At 37.9% G+C, this 16,805-nt stretch overlaps 1 protein-coding gene across 1 annotated transcript in view; it reads right to left on the bottom strand.

Annotated features, from left to right (window-relative positions):
- Window positions 1-16,805, bottom strand: part of PDE11A (phosphodiesterase 11A) — a gene marked incomplete at both ends in the record, with an annotated part of 286,244 nt that overhangs the window by 131,488 nt on the left and 137,951 nt on the right. The window contains 3 exons of the mRNA XM_081095861.1: window positions 1,097-1,189; window positions 2,155-2,222; window positions 4,356-4,431. Coding sequence (XP_080951987.1) covers window positions 1,097-1,189; window positions 2,155-2,222; window positions 4,356-4,431 — 237 coding nt within the window. The remainder of the gene's footprint in view (window positions 1-1,096; window positions 1,190-2,154; window positions 2,223-4,355; window positions 4,432-16,805) is intronic.

Raw genomic sequence — 16,805 nt, 5'->3', positions numbered from 1 at the left:
TATAAACAAAATCTTTGGTAATAGCTACAGAGCAGGAAGAAAATAGGTCTTGGGTCAAAACAAGCTCAGATTCAGGGGAGATAGGAAGCAGGGACAGACTGTTGAACCTCAGAGGGATGGCAGGGGAGGGTGGGTGGGAACATATCAACCAATAAACTTGTATGCATATATGCATAACTCATGGACACAGACAATGTGGTGGTGAGGACCTGGGGGTGTGGGACAGGAGTAAGCTGGAAGAGGTTAATGGGAGAAAAAGGAGGACCTATGTAATACTTTCAACAATAAAGATTAAAAATAAAAAGAATTGTTCTTTTAGCCTGGCTGGCATGGCTCAGTTGTTGAGCATTGACCTAGGAACCAGAAGGCCATGCATGGTTCGATTCCCATCAGGGCACATGCCCGGGTTTCTGGCTCGATTCCCAGTGTGGGGTATACAGGAGGTAGTCAGTCAATGATTCTTTCTCATCATTGATGTTTCTATCTCTTTCTCCCTCTCCTTCCTCACTGAAATCAATAAAAATTTAAAAAAAAAGAAAAGAATTGTTCTTTTAGAGCTTAGTGGTCTGAGGTTATGTGATGCAGGCCTGGGAAAGAGGTTGGAGTTCTTCATGGGATGTGTGTTGTGGTGGGGGAGAGAGGAGGAGTTGGGAGGAGTTGGATAATGCCAGGCGCAGCTTCCCCTATGTGGGTCACACATTTTCATAGGGAAGTTTTCTCTTATGGTAAGAAAAGTTGTGAATTTCTGGAATATCTATATGTGTTCAAAATAAGTTCATAATACACTTAAAATCCTGAGAAATTATTTTTGATTCACCACTTTTAATGAACCTAATATTTAAAATTTATATTTAACCATACAATATATATGGATGGGCTTCAAAGAATCTGTGAACTTCCTGAAATTATATATAAAATTGTGTTCATCTGTGCATTCTTCTAGAGAGGGTCTCTAGCTTTCATCAAATTCACACCCATGACTCTAACATAATTAAGACCCAATAGATCATTAAAAATTGAGAAATTAACAAGGATTTTCCCCCTCATAAAATTAGGGCTTTTTAGCATACAATTCTGACATAAATATTGTACTTACATCAAGAGCCACAGACTGCTTGGCCCAGGACTTCTTCACTTGATCATACATAATTGTGTTGTTGATGCCCAGGCCACAAAAGATGACAAAAGCCTAAGGAAGAGAAAGCCCACTAATTAAAAATTGCAGTAACTCATTGGAATAATCTAATATAAAAGCAGGCAGTTATCAGCGATGGGCCTGAAAATATAATTTTATTGTACACAGAGTAAGGCCTTGGGGAAATATGCACATTAAAATTCGTAATTACTATTGTCATGTAACAGCTTTATAGCTCACAATGTACATCAGAGAAAATGTTAGTTTACTGTCATTGTGAAGAAACGACTTCATGCATTTCAAAACATGCTTAGAGTCTGTTTAAATGTGTTCTTTATTTAGGCTGTGGACTGATGTTAGTCATTCCATTCCAATTGACCCAAAGCAACCTCTTTCAGTATCTAGCCTTTAAAATATGTTGGTAAAGAAACCAAGTAAGTATACCCACCGTTAAATGTTAAGAGGAAGGAGGATTGATTTGGAACCAATTAGTAAAGAAGCTGTGAGGTATTCTCAGCTAAAGAAAATAATCATGGGATTTTCATGTTGGTCACTAGTACAAAGTCTACAAGGGAGTCCATTGAAGGCCAACCTCTCTAGCTGAAGGGCAGGCTGGAGGAAAAGGAAGCTTGTAAACATCAGAGAGGTGATGATGACACAACTGGCAGAGTTGACTAGGGGATCTCACAGCTCTGAGTACACCCAAACAAGACAAGGATAAGACAATAAACACTTTGAATAGAGAGTGGCTGACTCAGTAGTGTAAAAAAAAAAAAAAAAAAAAAAAAAAAGAGGATAAAACTAATCAATGGTCACAAAATAACCTAATTAGTAAAAAAAAAAAAAAATAGAATCAAATACTACCTAAGCATCTATATAGCCTTTAAATCTTCCTTTAAATTCTGTCACACAGTTTAAGTATAATGATAATTAATGATTATTTATCCTTACAAGTCTGGGCAAGCTGCAACCAGGAGACTATTGGTGTCTCAGCTATAACTCTTGCTTTATTTTCTTACCTCAAAAAGTCGTTGATCTGCATCATCAAAAGGTTTTCCATCAAGTCTATTTAACACTTGAGCCACTCCTGTAGGAAGAGTTTGGCATATGTGGTCATTCTCAGCACTGGAGACTGTGTTGCTACAATATAGTAAGCACCAGCTGATTCAATGCCTCCTTTAAGTGACTCTAGACACCCCAGTTTAATCTCTGGTCTCTCTAGTACCTGTTATGTGCATGGCAGCAGATCTGAGATGTGCTGAAATGCAGTCTCCTTTCCAGGCTGTGAGACCCAGAGTAGGTCTCAATGAAGCCTGGAGTTCTACCAGGCATCAATCTATTTCCTGAAAATGGTTTTCAAGATGACTGTACACAATAACTCTGATAAATCTAGCATACACACACACACACACACACACACATGCACAGTTATATATATATATATATATATATATATATATATATATATATGTAATTTTTAATTTTTTCAATTCCCTGAAGCACAATGTTTGAGTGAGACAGTGTGACATAGTGATTAACACTGGCCCTGAAGTTAGACTGTCTTAGTTCAAATTTCAACTCCATTATCAGTATTAACTTGAACAAGTTACCTAAATTTTTTAGCACTGAATTTCCTCATCTGTAAAATGGGGGTTGAAATGTTAACTATCTCAGAGGGTTATGAGGATTAAATGAGACAACGTTTGCATGTTTGTAAAGCATATTACTCAAAGGGTAATATGTTCGGGATAATGATACAGTTAACCTTCAAAGCAAGGTTAGTGCTGTGGACTGCTACCAGTACTTCTTCTTTCCAAAGTTAATTTCCAGCATTATACCAGATGTGTGGGGACATGATTATTAAAACCCATAAGTTTAACCAAAAAAACCTCATCAATCTTAAAAATTACTCTCCTGTGTCCCTATTTAGTACAAACAAAGAAAATAGCTATAATTCTAAAGCATGCTTCTATTTTTTAAAACACCTAACTTCCCACCAGGGAGGTAAGTCATCATATGCTAAAAGACATATATAGTTAAAATGCAAATCTTTTGGCATGTAACAAGCAAACTACAGTCTTAATTTTGAAAGAATAACAGATGTTTACTGTTAGGGATGAAATGAAAGACCTTATGTGAGATTTACATTGGACATCAACAGATAACATATGGTGTTTCTTATGGACTTCCTCTTCTCTTCCAACTTAAATATATTTAAAATTCGGTACATGGTGCAATTCAATGCTTTGTACTAGGGGCTCAAATTCCTAAATCTTAGAATATTCTGTATGTTCGATAATGTACCAATGTTTTTCTGCAAAGTAAGCAAACTGATGAAAAACTTCTTTTTAGAATTCAAGTCTTGACAACCTTTACAGAGTAGCAAATTGGTAAGAGGCAGTGTCTTAGAGTTTAAGAGGCAAACCTGGGGAGACAGAGAGGCAAACAGATGCATTGATTACCAAATACATTAGTTACCTTATGCCTCTTAGGAAAAAAATCACATTTTCATTGCATTTCAATAATTTTAACTAATGCTTACATCCTTCATGACTTCTTTACTTTAATCACTGACCTCTTCTTGCCTAGACTTCCTTCTTAGATTTAATATTTTCCTGCCTGGATTTTTGAAGGGAGAGAAGGGAGCAAGAAGAGAAGAAATGGAAGCTTCTTTGGTCCACAATTCCCTTATTCTGGGGAAAGTGTAGCTTATTTCAGAATCATCCAGACAGAAGGATGTATGTTCAGTATATGTCTAGTAATTCATGTTCCTTCTTTCTTTGCATTTAATCCATGTGTAAACACATAGATGTAAATATGTAGATGTAGCGGGAGAGTTTGTACTAGGAGTTAGGAGGCCTGAGTTTCAGTTCTAACCCTGCTAGCAATTCACTCTGTGATTTTATTCATCTCTGCACCCTCTGCCAGCTCTGCCTCAGCTTCCAAAGGTTGAGGTAAAAGAATCCTATTAGTTACTTTCTGAGATCCCCTCCAACTTCAAAAATATTGGTTCTTATTTAAAGGAACAGATGTTTGTTCATTGATGGGATTAATGTAGATTCATCAGAAGTCTGCACTTATGAGATAACACAAGAGTATGAGACATAGGTTGATGAATCCTAGACATAAAAAGGGGAACACATAAAAAAAGATATGGGTGTATTTTAAATTAAATTTGTATTTCTTAAAAAAATGTTTGAACATTTAGGAAATGTCTTACCAATTATCTGGTGGCTGCTATTCCAAATAGGTACGCAGAGAACGGATCTTATGTGAAAACCAGATATCTGGTCAGCCTAGGATATAAAAGTAGTTAATTGAAATTAAACATTATCTACTCACTTCTCTCTTACTACTCCTCATAACAACTATTTTAAAATAATATTTAAAAAGACACATTATAATTTAATTTTTAATGTACACCTATCTCTTTTAATTTAAAATCTCACAAGGAAACCAAGCCCTAACCAAGTCTGAATCAACCAAAGCCCCCATACCAAAGACAAGGATGACAATGATGATTAGAAGCTAACTTTTACTGGATGTTCACTCCATGTCTGACACCTGTTCAGGGTTTTCACATGAATTATCTCATATACTTATCAGATAAGACTTAGAGAAATTGACTACCTTGAAAATGGAGAGACTGGCTCAAAGGAAGCCAGACAATAACAAACACATCCATCAACTTTATCTTCTACAAGAATAAAGTGGTTTTTTTCCTCTCCCTAAGGACAATGTCTACATTACAGCAATGCTAGTGAGCATGAGGAGAAGGAAGTCCATTTTAGAGGAATCTGGAAGGCATAATGTGTAGTCTTGGGCTAGCCAGAGCAGCACTAGAATGGGTTGGGTCTGTTTTGTTTTGCTGAGAGCCATCCACAATTGTTGGTGGTCCTGAACCAGCACTGAGTGGTAGGCACAATTGCCTCTGTCAACTGTAGGACAACTGGAGGCTCTGTCTAACCTCCCTTAGGAAATCTGAAGCCGCTGAGGACAGAGGTCATAGACCAAGAAGAAAAGGGACATGCGGTGAAGGAGATAAACAAGGACAGAGTCTGAGAGGCTGGTGGTGAGGAAAACAAAGCTTAGACTGTCAGTGAAATGATAGAGATTTTTTTTTTTTTAACCAAAAAATCAGTGCAGTTTCCCAGCGAACGGATCTAATTAAAGATGGTTTATCTCTAGGAGCCATCAAAACATACTTGTCAGATCTTCCAGCCTCTCAAAGGTAGTTAAAGAAAAGGTTAAATTAATTGATGATAATTTATTAATGTGCAATGTGTTTCTTTTCCCTAGAAAGATATGTATAACTTTAACAATAATCTCAAACAAAACTTTATCCTCCAAATGCCAATCTCCTGGAGAGAAATGATGGCCCTGGAACAAGATGCGAGAGATGTTTCCAGTGGGTCATTTGATTTCCTTGAAACAACAGAGAAGCGGTTTCTTTTTGCCCACCTTCCCTGCACATGGGATCAATCCTAATGGCTCCTACAACAAGGCCTACAAGTCACTGACATGAGCATTCCTAGAAAAAAATAACAACTGGCCTTTGGGCTTAGAACTGAGGCACTGTCTCCACAACCTTCGCAGCAACGTTTGTTTGACTCTTAGAACTATGGGACTCCTATTTACCTTCATCACCCACAACTACCCCATTCTATATTCTCTTCACATATTAGTAATCCCCTCAGCTTCCTCACCCTCCTGGTCATCTGGAACTCTTACATCCACTGTCCAATCGTCTCTACCATACCTACTCAAACTAGCCTACCCTAAATATCAGCAACTGGGAAATTATTGGTTGCAAATGCATTTCAACAGATCCGCAGAGCTCTAACTCTTACTGGTTCCAATTGTGTGCATTTCCCTTTGTAACAGAAACGTAAGTGATAGACCAGAAGGCATTATGAAGGTGTTATAGGGAACAGACGATGAACTGTCCCGCTGGGCTAGCGCTCAGTATCCCAGGTTGCAGGGGTGTTTTCCTATTAAGATCTGACAGGCAAAATGGACTTTAATTCTCTATGTTGAAGGATCTCAGAGACGTAGCCCCATTATCCTTAAGTGCTCACGATAAGGGTAAGAACTATTGAGTTGTCTATAACAGGCTTTAATAAAGAAGGTCAGGGAAAGAACTTCATATAGAAGAACTGTGTATGACTGGAGAATGACAGAGTTCAGATCATAATACCTTAGATGACTGTGTAACTCTGGGCATTGGCCACCATGGCAGAGGGGAACTAGGCACTGATGGGTTTACCCACTGCTGAAGTTGTGACACATACATAGACTGCCAAGGCATTCGTGCATAAATCCTGCCATACTTTTTAGTTATTTTTTGCCATTCCCCTTCCTGCACCTTTCCCATTTAAATATTGAGTCCAATTATTTATTCCTGTTGCAGGCAGAAAACAAACTCTTCACATAATGGTTATGAAATTCTTTTCATCACTACACTATGGAAGGATATATTAAATTAAGCAGTAGAATACTGTACCTTATGTTGACTAAATAATGGCTTGCTGTGCATTAGTGTATTTGTTTTAAGGTGTTCTTTTGAATCTCGTATGAAAAAGAAGAGCAGAAATCTTCACAGATGATGTTCTAGAGCACAGCTAACTATTGGGAGTTGAATTCTCAAGCACAATGCCAACTAAAGCAAAGCCAGAATAATTGCATCATGGTGAAGATATTTGTAAATAAAGTATGCAATACAAGAAGCCACCTGATGCAACGGCAGGTCATCTGCAAATGTACTTTATCTGCATGCTATTGGGACAGTTTCAGACAAGGATCTTAGAATAATATCCAAGCAACACTCCATGCAGGCAAAGGCAATAGAAAGTAATCTATTTGAATTCCCTAAGGATATAGCAAGGCAACTTAATTTACCTAGATCTTATGTTATTTCAATTATGGCTTTCAATAATAGTTCATAGTTTTTAGAAGGCTCATGATAGCTTGGTAAAATATAAAATATAAAGGGGCTAAAATTTTAAAGCATCTTTATAATTTTGCCTGATTATACAAAAATAATATAAACACTTGTGAAACTTTTAAGTAAAAATAAAATCAAAAGCACTGACCTTGCCATCTCTAGAAATGACAACTATTAACAGTTTGATATAACTTCTTCCTTACCTTTTTCTACAAATATATTAAAATACGTTCTACACCAAGTTATTCTACATTTAATAGTATTTAAATCTATGTTTTAAAAATATCTTTTTATTGATTTCAGAGAGAAATGGAGGAGAGATAGAAACATCAATGATAAGAGAGAATCATTGACTGCCTCCTGCACGACCCACACAGTGAATCAAGCCCTCAATCCAGGCAAGTTCCCCAATTGGGAATTGAACTGTGACCTGGTTCATAGGTCAATGCTCAACCACTGAGCCATGACAGCCACATAATATTTAATATATTTATTAATAATATAGATAATATATTCAACAAAACTAAATAATATTCAATGATAATGTCTAATTGTATACTAAACATCATTTTAGTTGTTGGAGATACATCAGTGAACAAAACTGACAAAATCCTGACCTTCATTGAGCTTACATTCTATGAGGGAAGACAGATGGTAAACAATACAAAAATACATAAAGAAATTATATGTTAGAAGGTGTTTGGGATTAAGGGGGAAAAATAGAGCAGGATAAAAGGGATTAGGAATACCAAGGACGTCAGGCCTTGCTAACAGGTAACATCTGAATGATGATTTTAAAGAGGTGAGGATGTGAGTTATGCAGCAATTGGGGTACAAGTATTTCAGCTGAAGGAGTAGCCAGTGCAAAGGCCCTGAGGTAGGTGTGTGAGCTGCATGTTCTAGGAATTACAAGGAGATCAGTGTGGCTGGAGAAGTATGAGAGAGGGCTGGGGGTGGATAATCAGAAACCAGATTGCGTAGGGCACTGTAAGCCTCTGAAAGAACTGTAAATTTGGCTGCTACTCTAGTAAAATAGACTTTGCAGAGTTGTGATATGTGACTTAAAATTCAAAAGCATGGATACCCCCTCCCAAGGAGCAAATGTCCGATAAAACTACAATATCCACGAACATAACTCATGAATGTGTGTTTCTTAAGCCACTATAAATAAATATAATCAGTTATATTTAATAGGTCATTTTCATCTTCTATCCTTTTCAAGGATCACAGATTCTTGTAACAGAATAAACATATTATGATCTTCATAGCATTGCAAAATTTAAAAACTCAGACATTTAGTTCCAGTCTGTGACTATCCTTATATAACCATTCTGTCATAATTTTCCACCCATAAACTAAGGAGCTTGGCTATAAAACCATGTATGCTATCAAGCCCAGCAGGTACTACTGCTAAGAGTCAACTTGAACAGCCAGACAGCAGGCAAGGAATCACTGTGGGCCGCCCCCTAAGTTGCTCTGCTCACCGCAAGGAGGGGACTCCATTAAATATTTAACACAGTCACAAAGAGAACACCCAGCAGGTGGATAACTATGATTACTTGCCCCATAGCCCTCGCAGCAAGCATCTGACAGCACTTAGGATGAGCTTTATATCACTTTAAAATATTCCTTTGTAGCTTTTATCAAAAGAAAGACCAACAGTTTCAAAACTGAGATTTCAAAATAAGGGTCATTCACTTGCTGCATATTTTGGGGCAAAGCTTCAGGTAGGTTATTATAAGGCAGAAAATTCACAGAAATTGGAAATCTACTTTACACTTTAACTGTACAGTTAAAGCACATCTTGATAAAATAAATGATCTCTTATTAACAGAAAATAGCTACTGACATCATGAGTCCCCAGACTGACAAGCTGGTGTGTTCATCGAATTGGAGAAGAAACTACCAAATGCACATGAGAGGATGTATTGGGTTCAGCACCTACAGTTAGAGACCTGAAGAATCTATAAAATGGTTCACTGGGCAAGTCATTCATAGCTGCTGCTGAACAATTTCAATCCTGGAGATGGGAACGCCCTACCTTCTGCCACTGATCAGGAACATCCACCTGGGCTTTAACATGAGCAAAAACTAAACTTCTAATGTATTAAATCACAGTGATTTGGGAGTTTGTCCATTGCCTTGACTGTTACAGTAGTTTGAATGTAGGCAGCAGAGTTGTGTTTGAAATAAACCAATGTGACTGGCTTTTAGTTACATGTTTAAAGGATTGGTAGGTTGCTTGGGGTGGGCAGTGCAGTTAAACCCTGAGACTTGACCACACTTGATCTGCCTAGGTAACCTGACCATTAAATACCTGACCACTCTTGTGAAGAGTCAGGTCTGCATATCGCTTGCCCCTATAAGGTAGGATCTGGTGGTCATCTTCCCAAGGCAGCACAAGGCCACAGGACATACATCCAGCCTTCATCACCTGTGGATATCCGCCATTGCTCCTTCTCTAACCAGAAAAGAGAAGACCTGGCCCTCCTGAAGTCCTGTAGGCTGTCAGATTATGGCCACCATCCCTTCTTTACTGTCAACAATCACCCTTCCTCTTTGTGTAGAGACTTTTCTCTTCCCCATGTCTCTGGAGGAAGGGGACATTGAAGTTCCCTTCTCCTCCTCTCCCTTCTCTTCTCCTCTCCATGCCCTTGACGGGAAACAAACCTGGGACCCTTCAGTCCACAGGCCAACACTCTATCCACTGAGCCAAACCAGTCAGGGCTGTTTAGAGGGAAGATAAAACAACCTCAAAAAGAACTGTTTTCAATTTTCAATTGAGGGGTTATTTTAAAGCAAATAGATGAACCTGGTGAAAGGGAGAAAGGGAGAAAAAGAGTGAGGAAGGAGTGTGGGAAAGAGAGGCTTTGTAATGACTTCCATGTGAGGACAGCCTGGGACCCCTTTCTCCAACCTCATCTCCTTCCATCCTTTCTTTCACTTTATGGTTGGAACACATCATAATTCCCCAACTTGTACCCTATTTCAAGCCTCTGAGGTCTTACGTGAACTGCTCTGTGTCCAAGTAGAGTTCTTTCCCCCTCCTTTTGGTACGGATTCAAAACCCTCTGGCTTTCTCCTTTCCTTCTTGTAGCGGTTCTCAACCTGTGGGTCATGACCCTTTTACAGGGGTTGCCTAAGACCATTGGAAAACACATATATAATTACATATTGTTTTTGTGATTTATCACTATGCTTTAATTATGTTCAATTTGTAACAATGAAATTGGGGGTCACCAAACATGAGGAATTGTATTAAAGGGTCGCGGCATTAGGAAGGTTGAGAACCACTAGTGAGAAAGAAGAGAGAAGAGCCCTGACTGGTTTGGCTCAGTGGATAGAGCATCGGCCTGCGGACTGAAGGGTCCCAGGTTCGATTCTGGTCACGGGCATGTACTCTAGGAGAGCTTTTCTAATTACCTTTTCCTGTCTGTGTGAGGTACCCTCCCCTGGGGCCCAGTGCTATCCTGTGCTTATCTCTGTCATGGTTCTAGTCATATTTGATGGAAATAATCACTCTGATCTTCTTTTCTAATTAGATTGTGGACTCCTCAAGGATAGGAAGGTCACTTACTCATTTTTTAAAAAATATATTTTTTATTGATTTCAGAGAGGAAAGGAGAGAGAGAGAGAGAGAGAGAGATAGAAACATCAGTGATGAGAATCATTTATTGGCCGCCTCCTGCATGCCCTCTACTGGGGATCGAGCCTGCAACCCAGGCATGTGCCCTTGACTGGAATTGAACCCAGGACACTTTATTCTGCAAGTCTATGCTCTATCCACTTAGCCAAGCCATATAGGGTGATGACTCAGCACTACTAACATGTGGAGACAGATAAGATGTTGGGCTTGTCTAATTTCACTCCTTCCATTCCCACGTGGAATCTTGGGTTGTCAGCCATGTCTCTTGCTTTCTTCTCTATTAATTGAATACCAGGTTCATCTATTTCAGTGGTTCTCAACCTCGGCTGCCTCCAGAATGAGGCCCAGAAATCAGGATTTTAAAAAGATTCCCAGGTGATTCTAATGTGCAGCCAAGGTTGAGAACCACTGGTGTAAATGATCCTTATTCATCACATATGCAACTTTGGTATCAGTTGGTTTAGTACAATCACCCAGGAGGGAGGAGACAAGAGAGAGAATACAATAAATCTAACTTTGTTGAACTATTCATTGGTTTCTGGTGATTTTTTACTATTGGGTTTGATTTCAAGAAATAGTTCCTAAGGAAAAAAAACATTGAGAATGGACTCCCTCCATAAAAAAAAAAAAAGAAAAAAAAAAAGAAAAGAAAACATACTCCTCAAATGCTGTAGAAAGAAGTATGTTCATGTACTCCACAATGAGCCATAAAATCATTCTTCTCTGGTGAAAATCTTCATGGGCCTTAGTAGAAATCAGTGGACCAAAGACACTCAAGGCCAGAGATGGTGGCTTTCAAGATGAACTCTGATCCGACGCTTCTTCCCGTTCTCTTTTGTGTTGGTTCTCTATGGTGTGGAAGAAACTTGGAAGGGAAGAGAGAATTCTCAGTGAGTGTAGAAAAGAATAGATTCAGACCACGTGAATCTATTCTTGAAAGAGAAACTTAGGTGGTAATTTATTTTACTGTGTTCAGATTGTCCCTCCATCCTTTCTGTGTCACACTCCCTTCCAGGTTCCTGTATCCTCAGGTTTCCCTTTGATGCTAATGAGAAGTGAGCTCCATCCTTAACCTTCTGGCTTCTTTACCCTCCTTCCCATAACCACCCGGGTCACATCAGTTCTTTCCCTCTGTTCTGCTCAGCTTTCCCCAACCCAGTGGTCGGCAAACTCTTTAGTCAACAGAGCCAAATATCAACAGTACAACGATTGAAATTTCTTTGAGAGCCAAATTTTTTAAAATTAAACTATATAGGTGGGTACACTGTTATTAACTTAATTAGGGTACTCCTAAACTGGCCTTTGCTAAAAACATCCTCAATCTGATTGAGGTATGTTCGCTGAGGTCAACCCCTTCCAACTCTCCCATCCACACTCATCTTGTATACTTGTTTCGTCTATCTCCTTTCATTCATCCTCTCTATATGTCCAAACCATCTCAACGTACCTTTCTCAATCCTCGACACTACATCTTCTTTCACTCCACAACGTTCCCTAAAATTAACTTAATAAACTTTACTTAAAGTTTTGTCTTAAACTATAGGTATGTTGAATAAAACTTGATATCATACTTAATAACAATATTATTTATTGATAAAATTAAATTCTTTATAATTTACCTTACAATATCCATAAAATTAAATCATGACAATGACTGACAAACACTAATGTGAACAAGGGCCTTGCATCTCCTTGGAAAGTTTGGGTAAGTCAGTTTGTATGTTGTTGTTTTTAATTTTAGGCACGATTCCAGGTTCTCATCAATAAGACGACTTCTCAATTTACTCTTGATAAGGTTCATGCTTGAAAATGATTGTTCAGATAAATATGTAGACCCGAATAAGGAAAGAACAGCTAACGCTAGTTTTTTCAGTTGATTATATGAGTCAGGAATACTATTCCAGGTGTTAACAATCAACATATCTTCCTTCTCCAGGTCTTTCGAAGCAGACCACTTGTGCTGTGAACTAAGTTCACATTTGTTTTTCTCCAATATTTCTATATCAGCACAAAGACGTTCAAATTTCAAGCTCCGCAGCTGTTTTTTAAATCCAGCAATTGCATTTCAAAATTGCCAATGTCAATATTAAAGGGAGAAAAATTTAATTCTGTTACAGTAGCATTGAGAAGTTTTTTTAACAAAAGCTAACGTCTCTTTGCTGTTTCTGAATTCCTGAAACCTGTTGAGAAAAGCTTCCCTCATATTTAAAAGTGTTGTTTTGAAATAGCAAATGTCAATATCAGAATTATTTTCTTGGCGATGTTTCAACAGGCTTGGAAAGTGAATCAAAGTTTCTCTTTCAAAATCTTGAGCAAAAAGAGATAATTCGTTTTCGAATGAAATAACTTCTAACATCGAAAAAACTGTGTTTCCTTTCCCCTGTAGTTTACGATTAAGCTGATTTAGATGAGACGTAAAGTCTACCATGAAATAAAATTTTTGGATCCACTGATAGTTCATTACTTCTGGATAGTGAACACCCTTCTCAAGGAGAAATGCTTTAATTTCTGTTAATAAGGAAGCGAAACATTTCAAAACGTTTCCTCTTGATAACCAACGTACCTTGTCATGCAGCTGAAGATCTGTGTACTCACTCTCCATTTCACCTAAAAATTCTTTAAATTGGCGATGATTAAGAGCTTTAGCTATAATGGAGTTGATAATCTTAATCGCCAATTCCATAACTTTGCAAATTTCTTCTGGAAATGTCTGCGCACAAAGCGCTTCTTGATGAATGATGCAATGGAAAGTAAGTATCTCGTGATTAATTTTTTCTTTCAAAATAGCAACAAACCCATTTCTTAAGCTGGTCATACTTTTCGACCCATCTGTTGAAATTGAGACAATTTTATCGAGTGGAATATGATGTTTTTCAATGCACTCAATTACAGCATTTGCTATATCCTCTCCACGTGTTTGACCTTTGAGTGGCAATAATCCTAAAAGTTCTTCTTTAGGACTTGTAGATGAAATAAATCGTACAAAAAGTGAAACTTGCGCTGTATCATTCATGTCACAAGACTCGTCAACTGCTATTGATAAAGCTGAAACCAATTTAAGATCTTCGACTTGCTGGTTGGTTATATTCGAACACATTTTGACTGTTCTGTCTTTCACTGTTTTAGCAGACAATGGTAACTCTAATTTTTTTTTAGAATATCTGCTTTGTTCTTAAAATCCCGAAATAGCTCTTCACATGCATTTATAAAACAACTTTTTATATATTCGCCGTCTGTATATGGTTTTCCTCTCTTAGCAATCTCTTGACTAACCACAAAACTTGCAATATTAACATTGTTGGAAGATTGCATCCAGTAATTAAATACAGATCTTGATTTTTCTTAACTCTTCTGAAGTTCCTCAACTGCTTTCTTCCTTGCATCACCGACAGGATATTTAGTACTAAATGGCACGTGTTTAGTTGTAAAATGTCTCTCCAAATTTGATTTCTTGTTATGCGCCAATTTTTCCTGATAAATAAGACAGGTTGGAATGCCATTTAAGTTTTGAGTAAATGTGAAAGTCTCGGTCCATTCAACTTTAAATTCACGGTTTTCGTCTTCCGTTTTTCTTTGCTTCTTCTTTGTAGCCATGTCAAACAGGGCACCTAAAAAAATGTTTCATTTTATAATAATAAAGCCAGCAACACAAAATAATTACAATTCTTAAATTGACAAAATTACCTGTAGGATTTGAAGCTGGTTGGAAAAATACAGGTAACTTTATGCTTCGAGTAGGTACTTTTGTCACCCGCGTGCGATGACACGACTAGCACTAACCACTGCACAATGAGACTGCTGACTGACTGGCTCGCTCAACTTGTGCATGAATCATGCGCACCTCCCCCGCACTGCGTATCCCGCGGCCGCCTTCACTGCATCTCTGGTTGCTCAACCGACCGACACCCCCCACTTCTTCTAACGCCACTTCTTCAAAATAGACTCGACCAGGCCGAAAACCGACTTCTGCGCATGGGCCATGAAGTTTCGATCGCATTGTATGAGTGCGCCTACATGTGGTATTTCGTGGAAGAGCCACATGCAAGAGGCCAAAGAGCCGCATGTGGCTCACGAGCCATGGTTTGCCGACCACTGATCTACACCATCAGGCTTTGTGCGGAAAAGGTTTCATCCTTTTAGCCTCTTGGGGAGGGCTGTGGATCAGTCTCAAGTCCATTTCATTCATTTTTTAAAAAATATATTTTATTGATTTTTTACAGAGAGGAAGGGAGAGGGATAGAGAGTTAAAAACATCGATGAGCGAGAAACATTGATCAGCTGCCTCCTGCACGTCCCCTATTGGGGATGTGCCTGCAACCAAGTTACATGCCCTTGACTGGAATCGAACCCAGGACCCTTCGGTCCACAAGCCAACGCTCTATCCACTGAGCCAAACCGGTCAGGGCCCATTTCATTCATTATTAAAATAAACAGCTGGCATTTGTTACTGGGGAAAATATACTTGAGAAGAAAGAGAGCCTAAGCAGGTAAATAATTTTGATTTTTCTGGTGTGATACATAACACACACACACACACACACACACACACACACCATATACACACATTTATAGGACAGATCTACTAAATGCCACATCTCTCTCACTCTTCTCTCCCTTCTCTCATCTCCATTTATATTGATAAATTCCTTTCCATTTTTTTTTCTTCAGCGTAAGAAGAGAAACATAAAATAACTTTAAATTCAAGTACCATGTAAACACATCATGTAAAAATCATGATATAATGCATCTTAAGATTTTCATTTAAAATCTAGTATTAGCTGTGTGGCAGATTGAAAGTACATTGGTAGAAACCCAAGAAATAATGACAGTCTAAAATAAATACACATTTTATCATAGAGTAGAATGTGATTTCACAAAATAGTCACTGCTTCAGCTACCACAGTTTACTGTTTTCAGACATCATTGCTTCTAACGACTGGATCAGGGCATGAAATTTTTATGCTCAATCCCACAGAAATAATTGTTGCCTTTTTGCTCAACAGTCCACACTGTTGTTTCTATGGATCATTGGGCAGTCTCCCTTATTGGGATGGAAAGCTAAGTGTGGAGAAAATGTAAAAAGCTGCATCACTAATCAGGAAGAGACGTGCTAAGAGTCTGCCTATAGACATAAGGATATGGTACATTCAAGCTCACTACATTGTATTAGCAAGAAGTATTCTTGAGATATTACTAGTAATTATGCTAGCTACACGGCTGTTTTTCATGAGAAAAAAGAACAATGATTGGACAAGAATTTTACATTTCCTATAAAGGTGAAGATGCTTATCAGTTATGACCAACATGTCATTCTCCTAGGTACAGACCCTAGAAAACCTCTTGCACCTGTGTACTTAGAGACAGCAAAACACTGAATTCAAATGTCTATCAACAACACAGTAGACAAGTACAGTGAGGCATATTCATACAATGGGATACTTTGCAGCAGTGAAAATAAATGAATGAATTATAAATTCATGTGACTAGGGATTATACGTTGAACAAAAAAGCAAGCCACAGAAAACCATACACAGTAAATAACTTAACTTGTAGAAATTTTAGAGACATGTAAAGTATAACAACATATTTTGCAGGGATTCAAATCTATGGGATAAAACTGTCTAGGAAAGCAAAGAAACATTAAATTAAAATTAGGATAGTGGTTACCTCTGGGGGAAAATAAATAAGATGGGATTAGGGAAGATTAATACAATAACTCAAAAGTAATGATCTTTTTTTCCCCTTAAACTGGATGGTGGGTATTTACTGAATCATATTGTGCTATACTTTTACACACTATATCTTATGAACCAACTTTTTAAAATGGTAGAGTTTGTTGATTCTTTTTGCTTCTCCAAAATTTGACTTCATGGTCCAAAGCTAAGAGCAAAATAATAGTAATCCATACCAAATTTAGTGCAATAATGTGGGGTAGCATGCAATCATCATCCCTTGACATCTAATCTAACATGTTGACATTGTAACAATAAATTGGCAATTTATGCTGTTTCTTCATAGCTAGCCTTTCTGTTTGTTCAGTTATTACTGATGTTAATAATAGAAGACTGAAAGCACTTCAT

This window comes from Myotis nattereri (assembly GCF_964212035.1).
Source record: "Myotis nattereri genome assembly, chromosome: 7".
NCBI classification, from domain to species: Eukaryota; Metazoa; Chordata; class Mammalia; order Chiroptera; family Vespertilionidae; genus Myotis; species Myotis nattereri.
Note: the sequence above shows the minus strand (reverse complement) of the source record. Positions and strands in the feature narration are given on the sequence as shown.